General features: G+C 38.8%; 1 protein-coding gene across 1 annotated transcript; it reads right to left on the bottom strand.

Moving 5' to 3' along the window:
- Window positions 1-236: 236 nt before the first annotated feature.
- MRLN (myoregulin) lies at window positions 237-23,217 on the bottom strand. The gene is made up of 3 exons (XM_066243739.1): window positions 23,107-23,217; window positions 2,668-2,776; window positions 237-594 (listed from the first exon to the last, which is right to left on the bottom strand). The coding sequence occupies exon 3, from the start codon at window positions 572-574 to the stop codon at window positions 434-436; it is 141 nt and encodes a 46-aa protein (XP_066099836.1). The 5' UTR covers window positions 575-594; window positions 2,668-2,776; window positions 23,107-23,217; the 3' UTR covers window positions 237-433.
- Window positions 23,218-24,179: the final 962 nt, after the last annotated feature.

Here is a 24,179-nt window from a genome sequence, read left to right on the forward strand (position 1 = left end):
AAATACAAAAAAAAAAAAAAAAAAAAAAAGAATAAACTATTGATATATTGTATGAAAAGATGATTATATGTTAAAAATAGAATCATATAAAATTTTACATAGGTATGCACCCTTAAAACAATCAACTTTATTAATAATTTCACCAACAAATTTTAGTCAGTTTACCAAACAAAAATCATGTTAAAAATCAGAAAGTTTTATGACTCAGTAGTATTGATTTGGGGGGGGAAATTCCACTTCAATTCATGAAAATGTTGTATAAACCATAAAGTACTAAACAGTAGACAATATTGTTTTTATTGTAATGTCCTATTGGCTTCTAAAATAATTGGAGATGTCATCAAATTAAAATCACTCAACACATTAAACTACAAACTTTTATTCATGGGAATTTAATATAAAATTTATCTATAAAGTAAAGGAAGTCAGCTTTCTAAGAAGTTACAACAACATATATAATAGACATGAAGTCAACAAAGATAACAAGCAAAATTTTTAGAAGTCTTCCCACAATTTCATCTTCCAGACTTGTAGGGGTGGCAGTGGAAATTAATACCCAGTTTTTACATGTCATAGCTAGAATGCTCCCGCTTCCTAGGGGGAAAAGAGAAAAGTATCCTCAAATGAATAAATTTATAATTCTGATTTTTAAAACTCAATCTAATATTTTCACTTTGAAGAAATAGTGATGAGGAAACATTTTTTAGGCAAAACTCAACATATTTATAACTAACCAATGAACTAAAATGTTTTACTCCTAATGAATTAAAATATTTTTCATCCACTCATTTTGGCCACTTTAGATTTTATAATCATAGATTTTTCTACATGCCAAGTTTGTTTTCTTTCTCAAAGAAACAGCTCAACCTCTTTGTAAAGTATATAAATGTCTAATCACTGCTATACATCTAAAACTAATATAACAGTATATGTCAACTGTAATTGAAAAATAAATATTTTTAAAAAGAAAAGAAACAGGTCAAAGAACTATCAGAATAACTATTCTTTTTCTATGTTATCAGTATTAATGAAATCTTATCTGCAAAGTTATCTACAATCCTATCTGCTAAGTCATCTAAAGTCTTATCTGCTAAATCATTGGCATTATTTTACAATGGCATCAACTGATGCCATTCTGCCAACCTATAATACAGTAGGTATTACCAGGAAATGAAAATTTGAAAATATGGAAAAAGCAGGTGAATCTTTTTAATTAAAAAAATTTAGGCCTGACCTGTGGTGGCGCAGTGGATAAAGCGTCGACCTGGAAATGCTGAGGTTGCCGGTTTGAAACCCTGGGTTTGCCTGGTCAAGGCACATATGGGAGTTGATGCTTCCAGCTCCTCCCCCCTTCTCTCTCTCTGTCTCTCCTCTCTCTCTTTCTCTCTCTCTCTCCCTCTCCTCTCTAAAATGAATAAATAAAAAAAATTTTTTTAATTTAAAAACAAAAGAACTTTTAATTTTATTGATTTTTCCTCAAAATCTTCTCTCTCATATTCTGGCCACTTAATAAGACATCAATCATTTAATTTCCTCCACATTTCAATGATAATCTAACTGTTTTAAAATAGTGGAATTTTAAAACATAATTAAATTTGTAAAAGTATTAATTTGTAGTTAATTTAGCATACTGTTGGAAGATTTTACAAAATGTCAGTCACCTAGGGAGTTAAGAACCATTCTTAACTCCTTTTGCAGCAAGGCAAGGTTAAATAAGCAATTTTCAAATGCTTACATCAAACTCCCTTATTTACACTCAACCTAAAATGAAAATCCGTCCTCTTTAAAAGCGGCAAGATTGGCCTGACCTGTGGTGGCACAGTGGATAAAGCGAAAACCTGGAACACTGAGGTTCCGGTTCAGACCCTGGGTTTACCCCGTCAAGGCACATAGGGGAGCTGATGCTTCCTGCTCCGCCCCTACCCCTTTGTGTCTCCCTCTCTCTCTCTCCTCTCTCAAACGAATAAAAAATAAAAGTGGCAAGATTGGGGTAGTGCAATTTTCACTCAAAACTCAAAAAGGTGAGTTAAATTTTAAGGAGGGGGGAGATAGATGATATTTATACAAGTGTCATTTTCTCCCTCTTTTAGCAATCTTGATTAATTTCTCTAATAACTAGCCTCATTTTTTTTTGTTTATTTGTTGTTGTTTTTTATGTGCCTTGACCGCGGGCCTTCAGCAGACCAAGTAACCCCTTGCTTGAGCCAGCGACGTTGGGCTCAAGCTGGTGAGCTTTTTTTGCTCAAACCAGATGAGCCCTCGCCCAAGCTGGCGACCTCGGGGTCCTGAACCTGAGTCCTCAGCATCCCAGTCCAACGCTCCATCCACTGCGCAACCGCCCGGTCAGGCAACTAGCCTAATTTTTAAAGAAAGGGAAAATGTGGCCCAAATTACACAACAAACATTAGAAAACACCTAGAATTTACCCTACATTCAACAATTCCTTTTGCCTATGTTACAGAAACAAGAGGGAAGAGAATAAAGCCTGGATTTGTAAAGTGGCTTTCTCTCCTATAATCTCAGCCTCCAGATTGTGTCTCCTTTCTTTGTACCCTGAGAGATACCTTCAGTTTTCTTCAACAGCAGTAAAAGAGAGACTCAAGCAGAGGAAGTGAGGGACAGACCAGACAACCTGTAAGGACTGAAGAGTAGAAACCCACTGCTCACCTGACTTTATCCCAGGTTGTAGTGATCACACTGCTCTTTGGTTTTCTCTGTCTGCTCTTGCTAGAGCAAAGTGCATTCAGCACAGGTGGTCTCTTAGCAACCTTGGTTCCTGGGTCAAAGCACATTAAAAGGTTTTATTAGATAGTGAGGCAGTATATGAAGTTGAAGGACAGGGAACATGCATGGAGAAACTCTAAAATCACTTTCAGAGAAGTCAGGAAAGAGATGTCGAAGAGTGGACTTTGGAAAATATGACATTTTAATTTATTTTATCACAAAATTGTATAGCTAAAACTACACAAAAGGGTTAAACTGAATTCTAGGATTTTCCTGGCAGGGCAAACATTCATGACACTTTTAAAAACAAAAATTCTTGGGGCAGGGGGTGGGGGTGGAGGGAGAATGGGAGAACTGTTGTTTGTACATACTTGTAACTAGTAGATAAGTCCTGGAGACCTAACACATATAATAGTATAGTGATTATAGACCAAAAAACAAAGAACAAAACCCCACAAAACTATTATAAACATTAAACTTACTAAGAGACTAGATTTTAGTTGTTCTCAACTCCAGAAAAAATAGTAATTATGTGTCCCAATACAGGTGTTAGGTAACCCTTTTATGGCAATCTTGTTACAGTATAAATGTATCATTTCAATACATATGTTGTACACTTTAAACTTATACAATGTTGCATGTTAAATATAACTCAGTAAAAATATCCCTAAAAATTTTTTTTTTAATAAATTTTTATTAATGGTAATGGGATGACATTAATAAATCAGGGTACATATATTCAAAGAAAACATGTCTAGGTTATTTTGTCATTAAATTATGTTGCATACCCCTCGCCCAAAGTCAGATTGTCCTCCACCACCCTCTAACTAGTTCTCTGTGCCCCTCTCCCTCCCCCTAACTCTCTCCCTCCCTCCCTCCCATGTCCTCCCTCCCCCCCCACCCTTGGTAACCACCACACTCTTGTCCATGTCTCTTAGTCTCATTTTTATGTTCCACCAATGTATGGAATCATGTAGTTCTTGTTTTTTTCTGATTTACTTATTTCACTCCTTATAATGTTATCAAGATCCCACCATTTTGCTGTAAATGATCTGATGTCATCATTTCTTATGGCTGAGTAGTATTCCATAGTGTATATGTGCCACATCTTCTTTATCCAGTCTTCTATTGAAGGGCTTTTTGGTTGTTTCCATGTCTTGGCCACTGTGAACAGTGCTGCAATGAATATGGGGCTACATGTGTCTTCACGTATCAATGTTTCTGAGATTTTGGGGTATATACCCAGTAGAGGGATTGCTGGGTCATAAGGTAGTTCTATTTGCAGTTTTTTGAGGAACCACCATACTTTCCTCCATAATGGTTGTACTACTTTACAGTCCCACCAACAGTGAATGAGGGTTCCTTTTTCTCCACAGCCTCTCCAACATTTGCTATTACCCGTCTTGTTGATAATAGCTAATCTAACAGTAGTGAGGTGGTATCTCATTGTAGTTTTGATTTGCATTTCTCTAATAACTAATGAAGCTGAGCATCTTTTCATATATCTGTTGGCCATTTGTATCTCTTCCTGGGAGAAGTGTCTGTTCATGTCTTCTTCCCATTTTTTTATTGGATTGTTTGTTTGTTTGTTGTTGAGTTTTATGAGTTCTTTGTAAATTTTGGATATTAGGCCCTTATCTGAGCTGTTGTTTGAAAATATCATTTCCCATTTAGTTGGCTGTCTGTTTATTTTGATATCAGTTTCTCTTGCTGAGCAAAAACTTTTTATTCTGATGTAGTCCCATTCATTTATCTTTGCCTTCACTTCTCTTGCCATTGGAGTCAAGTTCATAAAATGTTCTTTAAAACCCAGGTCCATGATTTTAGTACCTATGTCTTCTTCTATGTACTTTATTGTTTCAGGTCTTATATTTAGGTCTTTGATCCATTTTGAATTAATTTTAGTACACGGGGACAGGCTGTAGTCGAGTTTCATTCTTTTGCATGTGGCTTTCCAGTTTTCCCAACACCATTTGTTGAAGAGGCTTTCTTTTCTCCATTGTGTGTTGTTGGCCCCTTTATCAAAGATTATTTGACCATATATATGTGGTTTTATTTCTGGGCTTTCTATTCTGTTCTATTGGTCTGAGTGTCTATTTTTCTGCCAATACCATGCTGTTTTGATTATCGTGGCCCTATAATATAGTTTAAAGTCAGGTATTGTAATGCCCCCAGCTTCATTCTTTTTCCTTAGGATTGTTTTGGCTATTCGAGGTTTTTTATAGTTCCATATAAATCTGATGATTTTTTGTTCCATTTCTTTAAAAAATCTCATAGGGATTTTGATGGGAATTGCATTAAATTTGTATATTGCTTTGGGTAATATGGCCATTTTGATTATATTTATTCTTCCTATCCAAGAACAAGGAATATTTTTCCATCTCATTGTATCTTTTTCGATTTCCCTTAACAATGCTTTGTAATTTTCATTATATAGGTCCTTTACGTTCTTTGTTATGTTTATTCCTAGGTATTTTATTTTTTTTGTTGCAATCGTGAAGGGGATTATTTGTTTGAGTTCGTTTTCTAATATTTCATTGTTGGCATATAGAAAGGCTATGGACTTTTGTATGTTAATTTTGTATCCTGCGACCTTACTGTATTGGTTTATTGTTTCTAATAATCTTTTTGTGGAGTCCTTCGGGTTTTCGATGTATAGGATCATATCATCAGCAAAAAGTGATAGCTTTACTTCTTCTTTTCCGATATGGATGCCTTTTATTTCTTTGTCTTGTCTGATTGCTCTGGCCAGAACTTCTAGCACCACGTTGAATAAGAGTGGAGAGAGTGGACAACCCTGTCTTGTTCCTGATTTAAGGTAGAAAGTCCTCAGTTTTATGCCGTTTAATAGGATGTTGGCTGATGGTTTATCATATATGGCCTTTATCATGTTGAGGTATTTTCCTTCTATACCCATTTTGTTGAGAATCTTAAACATAAAATTGTGTTGTATTTTATCAAAAGCCTTTTCTGCATCTATTGATAAGATCATGTGGTTTTTGTTCTTTGTTTTGTTGATATGGTGTATTACGTTAACCGTTTTGCGTATGTTGAACCATCCTTGAGAATCTGGGATGAATCCCACTTGATCATGATGTATTATTTTTTTAATATGTTGTTGTATTCGGTTTGCCAGTATTTTGTTTAGTATTTTAGCATCTGTATTCATTAGAGATATTGGTCTGTAGTTTTCTTTCTTTGTGCCATCCTTGCCAGGTTTTGGTATGAGGGTTATGTTGGCCTCATAAAATGTGTTTGGAAGTATTGCTTCTTCCTCAATTTTTTGGAAGACTTTGAGTAGAATAGGAACCAAGTCTTCTTTGAATGTTTGATAGAATTCACTAGTATAACCATCTGGGCCTGGACTTTTATTTTTGGGGAGGTTTTTAATAGTTTTTTCTATTTCCTCCCTGCTGATTGGTCTATTTAGGCTTTCTGCTTCTTCATGACTCAGTCTAGGAAGGTTGTATTGTTCTAGGAATTTATCCATTTCTTCTAGATTGTTGTATTTGGTGGCATATAATTTTTCATAGTATTCTACAATAATTCTTTGTATATCTATGATGTCTGTGGTGATCTCTCCTCTTTCATTTTGGATTTTATTTATTTGAGGCCTGTGTCTTTTTTCCTTGGTGAGTCTTGCTAAGGGTTTGTCAATTTTGTTGATCTTTTCAAAGAACCAGCTCCTTGTTTTATTGATTTTTTCTATAGTTTTTCTGTTCTCTATTTCATTTATTTCTGCTCTGATTTTTATTATCTCCTTTCTTCAGCTGGTTTTGGGTTGTCTTTGTTCTTCTTTTTCTAGTTCCTTAAGGTGTGAAGTTAAGTGGTTTACTTCGGCTCTCTCTTGTTTGTTCATATAGGCCTGAAGTGATATGAACTTTCCTCTTATTACTGCTTTTGCTGCATCCCAGAGATTCTGATATGTCGTCTTTTCATTTTCATTTGTCTGTATATATCTTTTGATCTCTGCGCTTATTTCTTCTTTGACCCATTCATTTTTTAGAAGTATGTTGTTTAGTTTCCACATTTTTGTGGGTTTTTCCCCCTCTTTTTTGCAGTTGAATTCTAGTTTCAAGGCTTTATGATCAGAAAATATGCTTGGTACAATTTCAATTTCTCTAAATTTGCTGATATTGTCTTTGTGGCCCAACATATGGTCAATTCTTGAGAATGTTCCATGTACACTAGAGAAAAATGTATACTCTGTCGCTTTGGGATGAAGTGTCCTGTAGATGTCTATCATATCCAGGTGTTCTAGTATTTCATTTAAGGCCACTATATCTTTATTGATTCTCTGTTTGGATGACCGATCTAGAGCCGTCAGCAGTGTATTGAGGTCACCAAGTATGATTGTATTTTTGTTAGTTTTTGTTTTAAGGTCAATAAGTAGCTGTCTTATATATTTTGGTGCTCCTTGGTTTGGTGCATATATATTAAGGATTGTTATGTCTTCTTGATTCAACTTCCCCTTAATCATTATGAAATGACCATTTTTGTCTCTGAGTACTTTTTCTGTCTTGTAGTCAGCATTATTAGATATGAGTATTGCTACACCTGCTTTTTTTTGGGTGTTGTTTGCTTGGAGTATTGTTTTCCAGCCTTTCACTTTGAATTTGTTTTTATCCTTGTTGCTTAGATGTGTTTCTTGTAGGCAGCATATAGTTGGATTTTCTTTTTTAATCCATTCTGCTACTCTGTGTCTTTTTATTGGTAAGTTTAATCCATTTACATTTAATGTAATTATTGACACTTGTGGGTTCCCTACTGCCATTTTATAAATTGCTTTCTGTTAGTTTTGTATCTAGTTTGATTCTTCTCTTTTGTTTTTCTATCATTTGTTTTTGTTTGTTTGTCTTCCATACTTCTTTCCTCTGTTGCTACCTTTTTTAAGTCAAGTGTTTTTGTGGTGGTTTTTTTAAGGGTGGTTACCATTAAGTAATGAAAAGGGTACCTACCATATTCATTGTAGTACCCTATCTTATAAGTATTTCTGCACTTCATCGTCCTTTGCTACTGTGAATCTCCAACCTCTCCCCCCTTTTTTTCCTTTGTTGTCACAGTTTAAGTTTGGTTTTATTGTGTTCTTGGTGGAGCTGTTACTTGTGGTGTTGTTTTCTTTTGTTCTTTGAATCTGGTTGGAAAACCCCCTTTAGTATTTCCTGGAGTGGGGGCTTTCTGTTGATAAATTCTCTCATCTTTTCTGTATTTGTGAATGTTTTTATATCTCCTTCATACTTGAAGGATAGCTTTGATGGGTATAGTATTCTTGGCTGAAAGTTCCTCTCTTTCAGGGCTTTAAATATTGGGGTCCACTCTCTTCTAGCTTGTAGAGTTTCTGCTGAGAAATCTGATGATAATCTAATAGGCCTTCCTTTATATGTTGTACTCTTCTTTTCCCTGGCTGCCTTGAGAATTTTTTCTTTGTCATTGGTTTGTGTCATCTTTATTATGATGTGCCTTGGAGTGGGTTTGTTGGGGTTAAGAAAACTCGGTGTTCTGTTTGCTTCTTGAATTTGAGGCTTTAGTTCCTTCCACAGGCTTGGGAAGTTCTCGTCTATTATTTGTTTGAGTATATTCTCCATTCCATTTTCTTTCTCTTCTCCCTCTGATATACCTATTATTCTTATGTTATTCTTTCTGATGGAGTCAGACAATTCCTGTAGGGCTTTCTCATTTTTTATTATTTTTGAGTCTCTTTCTTCTTCTCTCTGTTGTGCCTCCAGTTGTTTGTCTTCTATTTCACTAATCCTATCTTCAATCTGGGCTGTTCTGTTAGCTAAGCTTGTTACCTCGTTTTTCAGCTCGTGAATTGAGTTTTTCATTTCTGTTTGATTTGTTTTTATAGTTTCAATTTCCTTGGTAATATATTCTTTGTGTTCATTGAGTTGTTTTCTGATCTCCCTATATTGCCTTTCTGTGTTTTCTTGTATATCTCTGAGTATTTTTAAGATTTCTATTTTAAATTCTCTGTCATTTAGCTCTAAGGCTTCCAATATGTTAAGTCTTTTCTCCATAGATTTTTCCACATCTATTTGTGTTACCTCTCTTTCTTTTGTATCCATAATATTCGATTTCCTCTTTCTTATCGGCATCTGAGGGTGGTCTTGTTGATAGCACTAATTAGAATTAATAAAGAGTAAAAAGTAAAAAAAAAAAAAAAAAAAAGGTAAAACACCCCACAAAAAAAACAGTAATAATTTATTATTTCCCCCTTTTTTCTTTCTTCTCTTTCCCTCCTCTCCCCTCCTCAGGGAAATATCGTGCCTATAATGGAGGGCCTGATTTGGGGTGAAGAGTTCAAGGGGCAAAAAAAAAGGGAGTAGGGACCTATTAAATGCAAAAAAAAAAAAAAAGGAAGAAAATCTTAGACAAGCATAAGATGATTTGCTTGTAAGTGATGGTCAACTAAGAGATATAATGAGAGGGATAAGAGGGAACCAGAAAAAAGGACCAAAAAAGAATAATAAAAAAGAGAAAAATAAAAATAATAAGTAAAAATCTGTTGTATTAAGTGGAGCGAAGACTAAATACAATGGAGACCTTGGGTTGGGAGGACCCAAAATGCCACAAAAATAAACAAACAAGAAAAAAATAAAAACAAAAGCAAATAAGAAAAATAAAGCCAAAAAAAGCCTTGAGTCCCAAATTAACTAATTTGTTCGTGATTGAGGATTGAATGGGAGGAAAGTACAATGAGAGAAGAAAAAACGAATAGAAAGGAAAAAATAAGAAAAAGAGAAAAACGAAGGAAGAAATAAAAAGGAAAAGAAAAAAAAACAAAATAAAGCAAAACAAACAAAAAAAATCAAAAGAGGAGAGAGTGAGAGTTAAGTGTTTTGGAGTATAACCTTAAAGAAGGGTGAGGATGAAGAAGAGAAATAAAATGTAACACTCATGGGTAGTGTAGTTCAAGAAAAGGGAAGCATAAGATGGGCAGAGAATAGAAGGACCGAGATGGAGGAAATAAAGGCAATAAGATAGAAGAAACAAACAACAACAACAACAACAAAAAAAAATTAGTGGAACAAGTTGTAAAGTCTGTGGATTTTTCTTGATTTTGAGAGGTTAACTTCTTCCTTTTTCTTTTCTCTCCCTCTTCCTGGTCGGTGACTCTGTACCCCAGGCTCTGCCCCTGTGTCACACTTAGGTAGGGATTTGCAGTTGATGGGATTCTATGGCAATGTCCTATAATTGGCTTTAGTCTTGCTGGTAGTCAAGGCTTGTTGGCGTTTGCAGGGTCCAACGATGAGAGAGTTTGCTTTCCTGGATTCTCTCTCCTAGTCCCCCTTTCTGAATTAGCAGCCTGGTGATCCAGCTATAAGGCTGCAACTGCTTCTGCCTGGGGAGTAAGAGGCTCAAAGAGCTGGGAAATCCCCACTCTATCCCCACTCAGTGCAAGGCTTTGGGAAAGGCTCTGGTAGTCAGGGCCTCCAGTGTAATCAGGCGGGGGTGGGAGTCAATTGTTGTCAAGGTGACTGTTCAGCGCCTATCATTCAGTTGGACCTCTCAACCCAGGCTTTCCACACTTTGTAGCCTGTTTTTGCTGGGAAGAAGAGGCACTAGTCTCTGCTTGCGACTAGTGTAGTATAGATCTTATTATCTGCCAAGTCCTTCTTGTTAGCGTTTATCCCTGAATATGGAGGCTCTATCAATCAGAAGTTGCCCCCGCCCCTTTAGCGAGAGGCACTAAAAAATATCACGCCTCTTGTCTTGGGTCGCTGAACTGAGAGAGATCTTATCAATTAGAACCGAGGGTACACAGATTTCATGGGTTAAGCTAATTTCAGTGATTGGGTCGCAGCTGTGCTCCCGAAGGTATTTTAGGCTGCCTGCGCGCGCCCCTCCCCCAATGCTTGATTGTTAGCTTGAATGGCTGGGTGAGGTGCCCCGCCCACGGAGAGAATCTCCCAAGTAGGGAAGACCACCCTGGTGCCTTTCCCGCTCGCCCTGCCGCTGGCGGCTGGATCGCACCAGGCACAGGATAATGGGGCACCCTGGGTGTGCGGGCCAGTAGGGCGCTCTGGGCGCGTGGAATGCCCAGGGCACGCACGCAAATGGGGTGCTCCGGGCACCGGTGGCTGGCGACTCTCACTCGCAGTGCGCGGGCCGCTGGGAACGTTAGCGGTGCTCGCTCTGCAACCGGACCGGGCGCGCGCCCGCGGCTGCTCGGCTGCTCGCGGCGGCGGCTCGTGGTGGCGGCTCACGGCGGCGGCTCGCGGCGGTGGCTTGCGGCTGCTCGCAGCTCCCGAGTGTGGGCTGACTCACCACAGGCGCGCAACCTCGCGGCTTGAATGAATGCCCCTGCGGTAGCTTCCTCCACACCCTCGTCTCTCAGATTCAAGTGATAACAGTCCTTTCGCTATCAGTTTGTGTGGAACTCCGGAATGCTCCGAGGATAAATTTTTCTGTTTCTAGTTGATAAATTTGTTGTGATTTAGGGGAGAGCTGTCGGACGCGCTGCTCACGGCGCCATTTCCATGACGTCACTCTAAAAATTATTTTAAATGTATTAGTTTCAACATCTACGGTGACAACAAACTGACTTCTCTGTCTAGATAAGAGGACATAACTCATGAAATTTTATCTCTGCTATAAATTCTATGTTTTAAGCTTTTTATTACTTTCATTAAAAAATTAGGTAATGGAGGAGTGAATTTATTACCAAAGACCAGGCTATAAAATTCAGTCACAATGGAAGGTAGTTTTGTCTGATAACAGGATGATTATCATGACTATGAAATAATAGAAGCAATTTTGAAAATTGTTACGATTAAATAAATAGAAAATTGTTACAATTAAAACCAATACTTATGACCACCTATTACAATCATAGGTATATACCCTGAAGAAATACAAGGATATTCACATTAGGGCACATATCCAAATATTACTTGTAAAATCTTTAACTCAAATGCTCATTAATAGATAGATACATAGATAATAGATACATGTAGCAATTTTTTTTACAATAATGAAAATTAAACTACAGCTTTATACAAAAACAGAATTAATTTTTACAAGCATAATATTAAAAAAATTTTAAAGCAAGGTATAAAAGAAAACACAGTATAAGTATATTTATGTAAAGAAAAACAGTTAAAAAAGTACATGGTCTAAGAAACAAACTAATAGATCCCTAGAACAAATTGATGGTTGCCCAGGGAAGGAGTATGAGGATGGGCAGAGCAGGAGAAAGAGATTAAAAAGTACAAACTTCCAGTTCTAAAATAAGTCATGGGGAGGTAATGCATAAGGAGTATAGTTATTAATATTGTAAATACTACAGACACTAACAGATGGTTACTAGATTTATTATGATATTACTTCATAAAGTACATAAAGGTTGAATCACACCTGAAGCTAATATAATATATGTGAACTATAATTAATTTTTTTTTTAATTTTAAAAAGTTCATGGTTTAGTAGTACCTAGACAGGTGACAATAGTGTAGTGGTAAATTTGTCAAGAAGAGCAAGGCATTGGCTACCATAAAGTCAAAAAAAGTGGTGACTTTAGTGAGGGTCAGAGAAGGGATAGGTGGATGTAGGGAGCGCCCAGCAATGTTTCATTTCTCGTCCTGGGTGTGGTTAAATTGGCAATCACTTTTAACTACTTGCTAAACTGTAAATAGAAGTTTTATGTGCTTTTCTGTATGTATGTTAGACTTCACAATTGAAATATTTTTAAAAGAAATACCTGCACATGTGAATAGTGGTCCTAATAGTCGAGTTAGGGTACAATGACCATGTGTAACTTTTTTTCTTTTTTGCTTTTGCTTTTTCCATTTCTCATCGTTTGATTTAAAAGAGTGCTGCTTATGTAACATTAGACAACTAGAGAAAATAGTCCAGTAACTGGTATTCTTCTTCCTTCCCTATGCATTTAAAAGTAATGTATACTGACTTTATTTTTTTGTCAAATTCATCATTTAGCAAATAATTATAGTCTGGACTTTTGTAATAGATTCGCTTTTTTGCTAAAGCACATGCTCCTGTCTCATTCAAAATGTTCATGAGATACAAGAACGTGCCCGATTCCTGTTTGGTTCTCCTTGATGTTAGATTCGTTTGTAGATCTAAATTATTAGAGGGACGCAGATCTGCATCATCACAAGTTTATAAATACACTCAGATTCTACTGTTAACATTATGAGTAGCACACTACTTTGATTTACATTAGCTAGAAGCTCAGTAAGCAAGTGTTTTCCCTTTGGGACTGCAGGGACATTTTTTTAGGGAAAGCCTATTTAACAGCAGCAATTTTTAGGAAAAAAAATTGTTATTGGTTAAAACAATACCAAAAATACAAATAAATTTCAAACAAGTTAGGATGCCTAAGAAAGTATGCTAGAATATAGATATCTATAGTGTGACTATCTCAAAACTGTAGTCTGATCTTGAACGTAGTATTTAAATACCATACCTAAAATAGTATCACCTCAGATTTTTTATATGAGCCATTGCAGATTGTTTTGGGCCAAATATATTTCATGTTAAAGTTTGTGATTATTGCAAGTAATTTCCTCTCCCACTTGTATGCTCTACCTGACTTTCCCCCCTCTATTTCCAGAAGACATTGGGAATCAATTTATTATTTTATTGAATGTTGTACTGGATATAGAATGAATACCCTCTTGTCTCACTTTTAAAACTTGTCTTTATTTTCTTTTCTTTTGATTTCATCAAGATTTCAAATAATCTAACTCAAAGTGACCTGTTCATTGTTTATTGAATGGGTGAACAGTGGTATCCCACAAAGTAAGCTGGACAAATCAAGAGTAGAAGTAACTGTTGGTCTCTGGGAGTTGAACTTCATTGTATTCTCTGTTCTTCACCCTGACATCAGCTTGTAGGCTCTTGATTAAAACCTTTATCATCATATTTTTATATAAAACAGGGCTTCTCAAATCAACTCTGACTCCTGAGACTATAAAAAGAGCACATTGGCTAAATGGCTTGGTCCCCTGACATAAACAAAACACTGCAAAACAAACAAATGAAAAACTCTATTATATAAAATTGTTCCTCCTAATTATTCCTTCTAAGACATCAGCTCTTTCTCAATTTCTCTCAAATTTGACTGTTTCCCCCTATTAGACGCAGATACTTGGTCAAGACAAAGAACGGAACATACTTTGTTGAATTTCTTTTTCAATCAAAAGAAAAACACTTTTCATTGGATTCAAGTTCATAGTCTTAAACATGAGTCACATTTCAAAACTATTTTCTTTTTCGACAAGAATGTGCTAATCCTACTTCTTGTTTCCATCAATATCCAATGGTCAAGATAATATTGACGGAAGTTCCCTAGAGACACGTTTTAAAAAATGAGACATAATTGAAATCCATCTATTTTTGCTTCATAGGCGACTTAAATAAAGTATAATGCTGACCCTTTATTGAGGGCCTAGTACAGGGGTCGGGAACCTTTTAGGCTGAGAGAGCCATGAATGCCACATATTTTAAAATGTAATTCTGTGAGAGCCATACATCGACCCGTATGTGTTACGCATTATCCAATAAAAATTTGGTGTTGTCCCGGAGGACAGCTGTGACTTGCTCCAGCCATCCGCAACCATGAACATGAGCGGTAGGAAATGAATAGATTGTAATACATGAGAATGTTTTATATTTTTAACGTTATTGTTTTTTTATTAAAGATTTGTCTGCGAGCCAGATGCAGCCATCAAAAGAGCCACATCTGGCTGGGGAGCCATAGGTTCCTGACCCCTGGTCTAGTATGTGCCAGGCCATGTTATGCACAGTCAGGATATGGAACAGCTGCCCAAGCTACTCAGTATGCTATATTGGAGCCTATACTAACCCAGCCTCCAGTCCCCAAATGCCACCCTCTTTCAACTACATGGATTTATCAATGTTTTCCAATGAAAAGTCACTTCTGAGAAGATCTGTTTTGCAATGGAAAGTATACTGAAATGGAAATATCCACACGTAATTATGAATGACCTCTCTTTTTCTTTGTCTTGGCTCCTTTTTGCAAAAGTGAACTTCTGGTTAAACAGTGAAATGGACAGTCTTGCAGTTAGTCTCTGGGCCTGATGACCCAGAATACTTTGCCAGAATATCTTTACAACAGCAGTTGTTATTCACATCAATACAACCTGCTCTTTGTGAATGGGGCATTCACAAACCACTACTAGGAAGTTATTTTCTAGCAACCAGGTTAGCTGCAAGTACAGTTCTTTTAAATCTATTTTTTCATTAGCTTTTACTACTGCAATTTTATTCTTGTTTAGCACTAGTTCATTATCTACCCGCTGATCAACTTATGACTGACAAGTTTCTCTCCTTTACCTCCTTAACATTAGCTGTACCAAGAAATAGCAAGAATGCTTTTAGGACATGGCAGCTGAGAGATGGGTCTGGAATTAGACTGCAGGGGTTTGATTCAGATCAGCTACTTGCCATGAGACCTTAAACCAGTTACATGAACTCTCTGTGCTTCAGCATGTCTATAAAATGGGGAAGATGATAATAGTACCTACCTCTTAGGGTAAGTGTGAAAATTAAATGAGATAGGACTTGTGTCTAGCAAGTAAACATCTTATAAGAGATAATGACTATTAATATTAATTATTACTTAGCATATTACCTACTAAAGGTAATTCACCCTTTGGGTGAATCGTCCCTTTCAGGTTCTTTTTTAAGCACCTAAACATGCAAAACTTGTCACATGCCTACTTATCTTTTGAAACCCAGTGTTACCTCCTCTGTGATCCATTCTGCCTTCTTCAGGAAAAATTTATTGCTCACTTGTCTGTAACATAGTGCAGCTCACTACACTGTATTATGGTAGTTTGCATGTACCACCCCATAGGTCCGTGATGGCGAACCTTTTTATAAAAACCACCCACTTTTGCAGTGCTGGTCAATCTGGTCCCTCCCGCCCACTAGTGGGAGTTCCAGCTTTCATGGTGGGCCAATCATGGTGCTGTTTGGTTGCTTCGCTACTCACCCACTATGAAAGCTGGAACTCCCACTAGTGGGCGGGAGGGACCAGGTTGACCAGCACTGCAAAAGGGGGTGGTTTTTATAAAAGGTTCGCCATCACGGCCATAGGTAGTTGTTGTCTTCCTGGAAGGTGAAGATGGTCTTACTCATCCTGGATCCCAGCGTCTCATAATAACTGCACTACAGTAGAAGCTTTCTTGGGAGACTAAAAATTCATTTTGTTGAAATGACAATGACAGGAAAAACACATACAGGGGTGAGCAAAAAACACATACAGGGGTGAGCAAAAGGAGTTTCACAGTTGTAAGTATGCACGTTTATTCTTGTATTATTACTTATGGGTATTTATTACCTATATTATTTATTTGTATTGTTTGTCTTCTTATTAATGGTATTATTTTATGTTCTTACTTATCATTTATCTTTTAGATAATAATGGCTAGTGTTTTGCCAAGTCTTGTATATTAAGTCTGCTTTTCCCGGAAAATATTTTAAAAATAAAATCCCAAAGTTGGGTGTTTTTAATTTATCTCCACATAAAAAAATGTCTCCTTCCCATAAAAGTTATGTTCAATAAAATTATCTTTAAGAAACTGGAAAAATGCCCTGGCCAGTTGGATCAGCGGTAGAGTGTCGGCCTGGCATGCGGGGGACCCGGTTCGATTCCCCGCCAGGGCACATGGGAGAAGCGCCCATTTGCTTCTCCACCCCCCCTTCCTCTCTGTCTCTCTCTTCCCCTCCTGCAGCCAAGGCTCCATTGGAGCAAAGATGGCCCGGGCGCTGGGGATGGCTCCTTGGCCTCTGCCCCAGGTGCTAGAGTGGCTCTGGTTGCGGCAGAGCAACGCCCGGAGGGGCAGAGCGTCGCCCCTGGTGGGCGTGCTGGGTGGATCCTGGTCGGGCGCATGCGGGAGTCTGTCTGACTGTCTCTCCCCGTTTCCAGCTTCAGAAAAATACAAAAAAAAAAAAAAAGAAACTGGAAAAATTATATGGTAATTATGTTCTTGTTTCACTATTATTTTTTTGTTGTTTTTGTTTTTGTTTGTAATTAAGAAAGCAAGTCAAGTTGTTAGAAGGCAACAAAAATTTGGCACCAGCCCTCTGGGTCTTCAGATAGGAGTGTCCTGTTGGGATGGCTACTGTGTCTATGGCATAATGGAGATTTGTCCCCTGGAGACTACCGAAGTGGATGCTGACACGGCAGGGCAGGGGACATCAACTCTTGAAATGTGAGTCATTCAGAAGTTAAATAAAAAGTTGGGAATATTTAACGGTAAATGGATTTTGTATGTTCTATACATTATTTTTCTCTCTTTTTTTTTTAATTCAGTGAGAGGAGAGGAGACAGAGACAGACTCCCATATAAGCCCTGACTGCAATCCACCTGGCAAGTCCACTAGGGGGCAATGCTCTGCCCATCTGGAGCATTGCTCCATTGCTCAGCAACAGAACCCTTCTTAGTTCCTGAGGCAAAGGCCGGGGAGCCATCCTCAGTGCCTAGGAACAATTTGCTCCAATTGAGCCATGGCCTCAGGAGAGGAAGGTAGAGAGAAAGAGAGAGAATTGAGAGGGGGAGAGATGGAGAAGCAGATGGCGCTTTTCCTGTGGGCCCTGACCAGGAATTGAACCTGGGACATCCATACACCAGGCTGGTGCTCTACCACTGAGCCAACCAGCCAGGGCCAGTTCTGTACATTTCTAAAATTTGAGTTCAAGTTGCGTTTTGTGAACTAATTAAGGCTCCATTTGATTTTCCCAAAGCTGCGTTATGTGAGAAAGGAAATTTAACACACATCTGAGAAATCAATTCATCAATCATAGGAGCATAGTATGAGAGAAAGCTTGAATGAGAATCATAATAAACAGCATATGACTTTATACTAAAATGATTGCAAGCAAAATTGTTGTATCTTATTTTCTGATTAAAATATGATTTCAAGGAAATTCTTCTCTTTCCAGCTAAGAAAAACAACAGTAGTGAAAGATCTGAACTAATACAGAGATTTTGGCACTGGGAAAGAGATTTGAGATTTTGTAAACTTCTCATTTGACAAACTGAGGCCTGGAGAATACAGCAACTTGTCTCCAGTCACACAATTACTCTTCATCAGTGTGATACTAGTTTATCATACACGCCTCAGCAATTGTTCAAAATTTCTGATAAGTTGGATTTTGTGTTTCACAAGACGTGGCTGCTATTTGGAGGTATTCTTTCATCACCTCCCAGCTTCTTTGGTTCAGGCCAAGGTAAGACCAGAATGTCCAGAATCAAGCAGGTGACAAGTGAAAACTAGAACACGTGGCCGGGCACACTCACAAGGCACAGAACTTGACAAAGCGGACTTTGACTGAAAATAAAAACGTAAGCTTTGTCACACATGGTTGGCGGGGTGGGGAGAGAATGTAGATCTGGAGGCAAGATGGAACTGGTTTTCGATCCTGGTTCTGGCTGGTTTTAGCTCTGTGGCCTTGGACCAGGAACTTAGCTCCACCTGCCACCTCATACGGAGAACAGAGATGGCACTTGTCGTACAGGGGATTTGGAAGGATTTCACTCATAACTACAGTTAAGAAGGGCCTACATATGCTTTCATTTTAACCTCATTAAACCTTCTGGAGTAAGTTATCACACTTCTATTTTCTTAGTTGGAGGAATGCGCCCATACATTCTTTGATTTTAATCTCATAAAACCTTAGGGAGTGAATTGTTAAGGCTCCTATTTCCAGAGAGGTTAAGGAACACTCTGCAAGATCACACACATCAGGGATGACGAAGGATTGGAACAGAGGTCTGTCTGGCCCCAGAGCCATTGCCACTGCCGTATCCCAGGACTGGAAAAAGGTAAGATGCGAGCCCGGCACGCTGCCTGATGCTGGGCTCCATGGCGGTTGGTACGAGGAAGCAGCAGAGTCAGAGAGACGGCCGCTTCCCTGCAGCCCAAGTGCAGTTAAGAGAGATGAGTGATCAGATGAGAGGAAAACCTGATCCTTCAGTTGGGCAGGGGGTCCCAGACCTGTGTGGAACCACTCCACGTGTATTGCGGGTGGCTGTGGCCAGGAAGGTTCACACTGGATCCAGACAGACCACAGAAGAACCACAGAGTTGAAATCCAACGTGGTTTCCCCACGCAGGTTCGAATCCTGCCAGTTACACCATGCCTTTTCTCTTCAACGGTCCCTCTCATGCTTCCTTTCTTATGTCAACACCTGTCCAGTGTGGGCATTCCCAAGCAATCTATGACCATACTTCAAATGTTTTAAGTAACTGGCCCTAAAAGAAACTCTTTTTCTACAAATGAACAAACATCTCCTCTTGATCACCCACTACCAAGACACCCAAAGGCTGATATTTCCTGATACCACATTCTTGCCCAAAATAGCAGATTTGGTATTTCCCTTAAGAAGACATAAACTATTCAGTTACAGGTACTTAACATTAAGAAATATTCTAGAAACGAAATAATCAAAATGTTTTCAAACTTCTCCCTGCCAAGTTCCCCAACCCTCTCCATGAATTGCAGCAAAGAATACTCTTACAAGCCAGATGAACTGTCCAGAGCCCTGGCTGGTCCCCTGTCCCACCAGGCTTTCAAAGGAAGCCCCAACATGGGGCAGTACCATCCAACCCTCATCTTTTTTATGATATGAGGAATAGAACAGAGGGTGTTTCTAATTTGCAGAACTCAGACATCCAAACATATGTCACTACAGGTTTGGGGCAGTATGTAGAGAAGAATAGAGAACCTCTGGACCTGTTTGAGTTCTAAAAAGCATTTCCCAGAATCTTTTAAGCTACTTTTTCGGCCCATAGCATACACTCCTCTGTGTAAACTCATTGGTGACGATTTTTAACCACTGCGGGACAGTTGTGATATCTGAAACCAGCTCAGTGTTCTTCGGAGTCGAGGTGAGCTGGGAAGATAGATGGCTAGGTTGGAAAACACAATTTCCAGTTAAAGGAAAGTCTGTGACCTCTTTTTAGGCAGAATTATTCTTCCAAAATTTATCACAGGGCTTGGAACAAAATAGGTGCTCAATAATAAAATGTGGAGTGGGGGAGGATGAGCTATGAATTTAAGGCAGTGGTGGGATTAAAATAATTTAACAACCGGTTCCTGCTTAGTGACTGTTTTTTTTTTAATTTTTATTTATTAATTTTTAGAGAGGAGAGAGAGAGAGAGAGACAGAGAGAGAGAGGAAAGAGAGACAGGGGGGAGGAGCTAGAAGCATCAACTCCCATATGTGCCTTGACCAGGAAAGCCCAGGGTTTTGAACCGGCGACCTCAGCATTTCCAGGTCGACGCTTTATCCACTGTGCCACCACAGGTCAGGCCAGTGACTGTTTTAAGTATAAAAAAACTATATACCAGAAGGTAGCTCATTATTTCATGCATTTAATAGTTAAATAAGAATAATAAAAGGTACCCAAAACTAGATTATGTTATAAGAGAGAGTTTTAAAATACTAATGAAAAAATATTAAATAATACCTGACAAAAAACAATAAAACTGTTATTTAAGATCTTTCCGATGACAGCTTGTCACCCTCTGGTTGTTTGGCACTTTTTCTCTTTACTTTATATGTTTGTTTACTGAAGTAACAAACGTGAGGGAATTAAAATAGAGTATTGCATCAAAGGTATAATGAGTTTTATGAAATGAATAAATAAATATTACAAACATAGTTCCACCCAGTATTTTCACCTATGGACGGAATGAACATTACTACAGGCGCTTAGAATACGCTGTTGTGCAGATGAATGTTTTAAAAAAAAAAGAGTAAGGAATGTAAACTTGTGATTTCCACATGAGTGACTGTCCAGGCATCCACCTTAGAGAGAACCCTGATAACAAGTGGCATTTTAATAACCGATTCACCGAATCAGAAATTAGGTATCGATTCTGCTGAACCAGTGAGAACCGGCTGAATCCCACCACCACTTTAAGGTGCTGTGCTTCTGCCTTATAAGCTCATTACTTAGCAGGTGGACCCAAGGAGAAGCCTGAATAATTTTTCCAAGAATGTACAGCTTTCCAAGGAAGAATCTGACCAATAATGCTCATTGTTTTGTGAATAAGTGTTGGTCGTGAGGCCCTGGGGACACCTACAGTAGTACCTGAGTATACTTTTCCTGTATCACAGAACAAGCACACTCTGACTTGTATCGTGAAACGCCTTCTATCACCTCGGTAGTACCTGTGTATACTTTCCTGTACCACGGAACAAGCACACTCTGACTTGTGTCGTGAAATGCCTTCTATCACCTCGGTAGTACCTGTGTATACTTTCCTGTACCACGGGACAAGCACACTCTGACTTGTGTCGTGAAACGCCTTCTATCACCTCGGTAGTACCTGTGTATACTTTCCTGTACCACGGGACAAGCACACTCTGACTTGTGTCGTGAAACGCCTTCTATCACCTCGGTAGTACCTGTGTACACTTTCCTGTACCACGGAACAAGCACACTCTGACTTGTGTCGTGAAACGCCTTCTATCACCTCGGTAGTACCTGTGTATACTTTCCTGTACCACGGGACAAGCACACTCTGACTTGTGTCGTGAAACGCCTTCTATCACCTCGGTAGTACCTGTGTACACTTTCCTGTACCACGGAACAAGCACACTCTGACTTGTGTCGTGAAACGCCTTCTATCACCTCGGTAGTACCTGTGTATACTTTCCTGTACCACGGGACAAGCACACTCTGACTTGTATTGTGAAACGCCTTCTATCACCTCCATTTTGAGCTTTTTGACCCCTTGCTAAGTTAACACTGTTTCTTGCATGCAAGAAGAATCAAATAAAAGTTTGCAGAATGATAGCTTACAGAAGAAAACAAAAACCTCACCCAAACTCCTGAACTACAGAATGACGTTTTGGAAAGCAGGTATTCTCTGTCTCAACCCTCCTTTCTGTCTCGTCCAGACATAGAATTGAATCTAGGAAAGCAGCAAACCTGTCCTTTGTAACCACAATCAAAACTTAAAGAATACTGACTGCAGTAGAGCAGGTAAGTTTATTAAACAATAGCTTATGCTTTAAAATTGTTTTGCAAGGTTCTCAGCCATCGCTGATCTTAGCTGTTGCCTAGTGCTCTGAACCGCTAACCACACATCACCCTCCAACGCTCCCATCCTCGGCATTCACACAGCCTACACCATCCTGACGATGAAGTTATTAAAAGGAGTTAAAGCTAATTATTGTCTCTACAGCTTAGGTTAATGTTTTCCATCAAGTACCACACTGAAGGCTGTAGGCTTGAATTTGAAACAAATGAGAGATGATTGAGAAGATTCAGGTACTGGATTTATGGTGGTGATCATAAGCTATATAAATATCTAATCACAGGGCTGTACACATGAAACTAATATAATACATCAACTGTAAGTAACAAATAAAAATAATTTTTAAAACAAAATTTAAAAAGAAAGAATATTCAAGAAAAATTCAAATGAGGCATTTACCTAAACACCATACTTGGAAATTCATATACATTATGAGAAAACCCCACTACCCTGTAAAGCAGGTGATGACTCTCGTTTCACAGACAAGGAAACTGAGGCTCAGAGAGGTGAAGCACTGGCGTAAGGTCACACAATTTGTGAGTGGTCCTAGCCAGGGCTCAGTACCGGGTGGACATCTGCCTGCTTCCAACTCACCAGAATGCCTCTCTTATACATTCCATCGAGAAGCGTCATGCACATGTGCAAGAGAACTAAACATTAGTGACCAAAGCAGAATGCTGTATCAGTTCATAGTCCCGAAGAAGGATTGAAGTGTCGGCTTTCATGCCTGCTGGGCACCAGCCTTTCTGCACGTCAGGGTCCCCCTTTCCAGGCAGAAGACATGGTGACCTACTTTGCAGGACTCTCAGAAGCAAACATTATAGAAAGGTTTTAGAGAGAAAGACTTTGGCTAAAATAACAAGAAGGCAACGAATCTGTGGAACAAGACCAGTGCTCTTTCTGATCCAAATCTCAAACACGGGGAAAAAAATGCCAAGTCTCCTGTCCAATACTCCCTGCGATACTTTCTACATGTGAAATTTCTGTTCAAAATCATGGAAATCCTGTATTTGGAGAGAAAACACAGGGACAGGAATATCAAGCAGAGCCCCAAGGCTTGTCCAAGTAATTTAGATATCATACTAATCCCTTGCTTCTTCTCCTGCCTTTATTTAGCCAGAAGGAAATGAAAAGAATAGAGTTCCGATTCATTAATTTATCTAATAATCAGCCTTATAAAAATTAGAGAGATGTTGAAATGCAGGAAGGGGATATAGGCCTTATGATTCTAAATTTTAACTTACTATATTTTCTCTCTACGAGAAGCAAACAAAAGTTATACTAAATTTTTCTCCTATATCAACATTTTAAAATACCATGTTTTTGAAAAACCAAAACTTACTGTTCAGGGGGTTCAATAAGCGAAGTCCAAAGTCATAGAGATAATCTTCCTCTTTTGTGAAAAATACCACATGCTCCTAGGTTGATCAGGAAAGTCACTGGGCTGGTATTAATAACTGGCCTAGAGCTTTATGAAGAAACATGAGCCAGACCATTAAGAGAGGAGGCAAGTGGAAATAAATTGACAGACACAGGTGGGATAAATTATGACAACATTATACTTACAACTATGCAGGAGCTCAAATACCCCATGAGGATACATACAGACAACAGGGTAGCAATAGCCAGAGGGAAAGGGGGTCTAGTTAGGGGGTGAGGAGCATATGGAAGAGACTTTGCAGGGGGCATACGGGGCACAATGCAGGGTGCTATATTGAGTGGGACGCTTGAAACTGTGTCAACACAATAAAGTAAACAATAAAAATTTTAAAAAAGAACTGAACTGACTTGGGGCAGGAGTGGAGAGGACAAGCAAGATTAAACTAAATGCAGAGAAAATTGGCAAGATTTTGTGCCTGGTTTGAATTGGGTGCAGAGAGAGTGTGACAAGTTCAGGACACTGCCCAGATTTCCGGGTTAAGGAACTTGGGTGGGTAAGATTCTGAAAAATAAGAAATTTGTGACCATTTTCTATGTATCAGGCACACAGATAGACTCTTTTTTTGTATGTGTGACCAAGACAGAGTGAGAGACAGAGAGATGGACAGACAGACAAGAAGGGAGAGAGATGAGAAGCATCAATTCTTCATTGCAGCATCTTTGTTGTTCATTGATTGCTTTTTCTTATGTGCCTTGACCAGGGAGCTGCAGCAGAATGAGTGACCTCTTGATCAAGCCAGTGACCTTGGGCTTCAAGGCAGCAAACTTTGGGCTCAAGCCAGTGACCATGGGGTCATGTCTATGATCCCACGCTCAAGACAGCAAACCCTCCCTCAAGCTGGTGAGCTCCACCCAAGCCGAATGAGCCGCACTCAAGCCGGCGACCTCAAGGTTTCAAACCTGGGTCTTCCGCGTCTGGGTCCACTGCGCCACCACCTGGTCAGGCCCAGAGATAGACTCTTGATGGCAAGAGAT

Source organism: Saccopteryx bilineata, chromosome 9, assembly GCF_036850765.1.
Source record: "Saccopteryx bilineata isolate mSacBil1 chromosome 9, mSacBil1_pri_phased_curated, whole genome shotgun sequence".
NCBI classification, from domain to species: domain Eukaryota; kingdom Metazoa; phylum Chordata; class Mammalia; order Chiroptera; family Emballonuridae; genus Saccopteryx; species Saccopteryx bilineata.

Coding starts and splice junctions, on each gene's coding strand:
- MRLN (XM_066243739.1), bottom strand. CDS start 574: ATGACATGTAAAAACTGGGTATTAATTTCCACTGCCACCCCTACAAGT.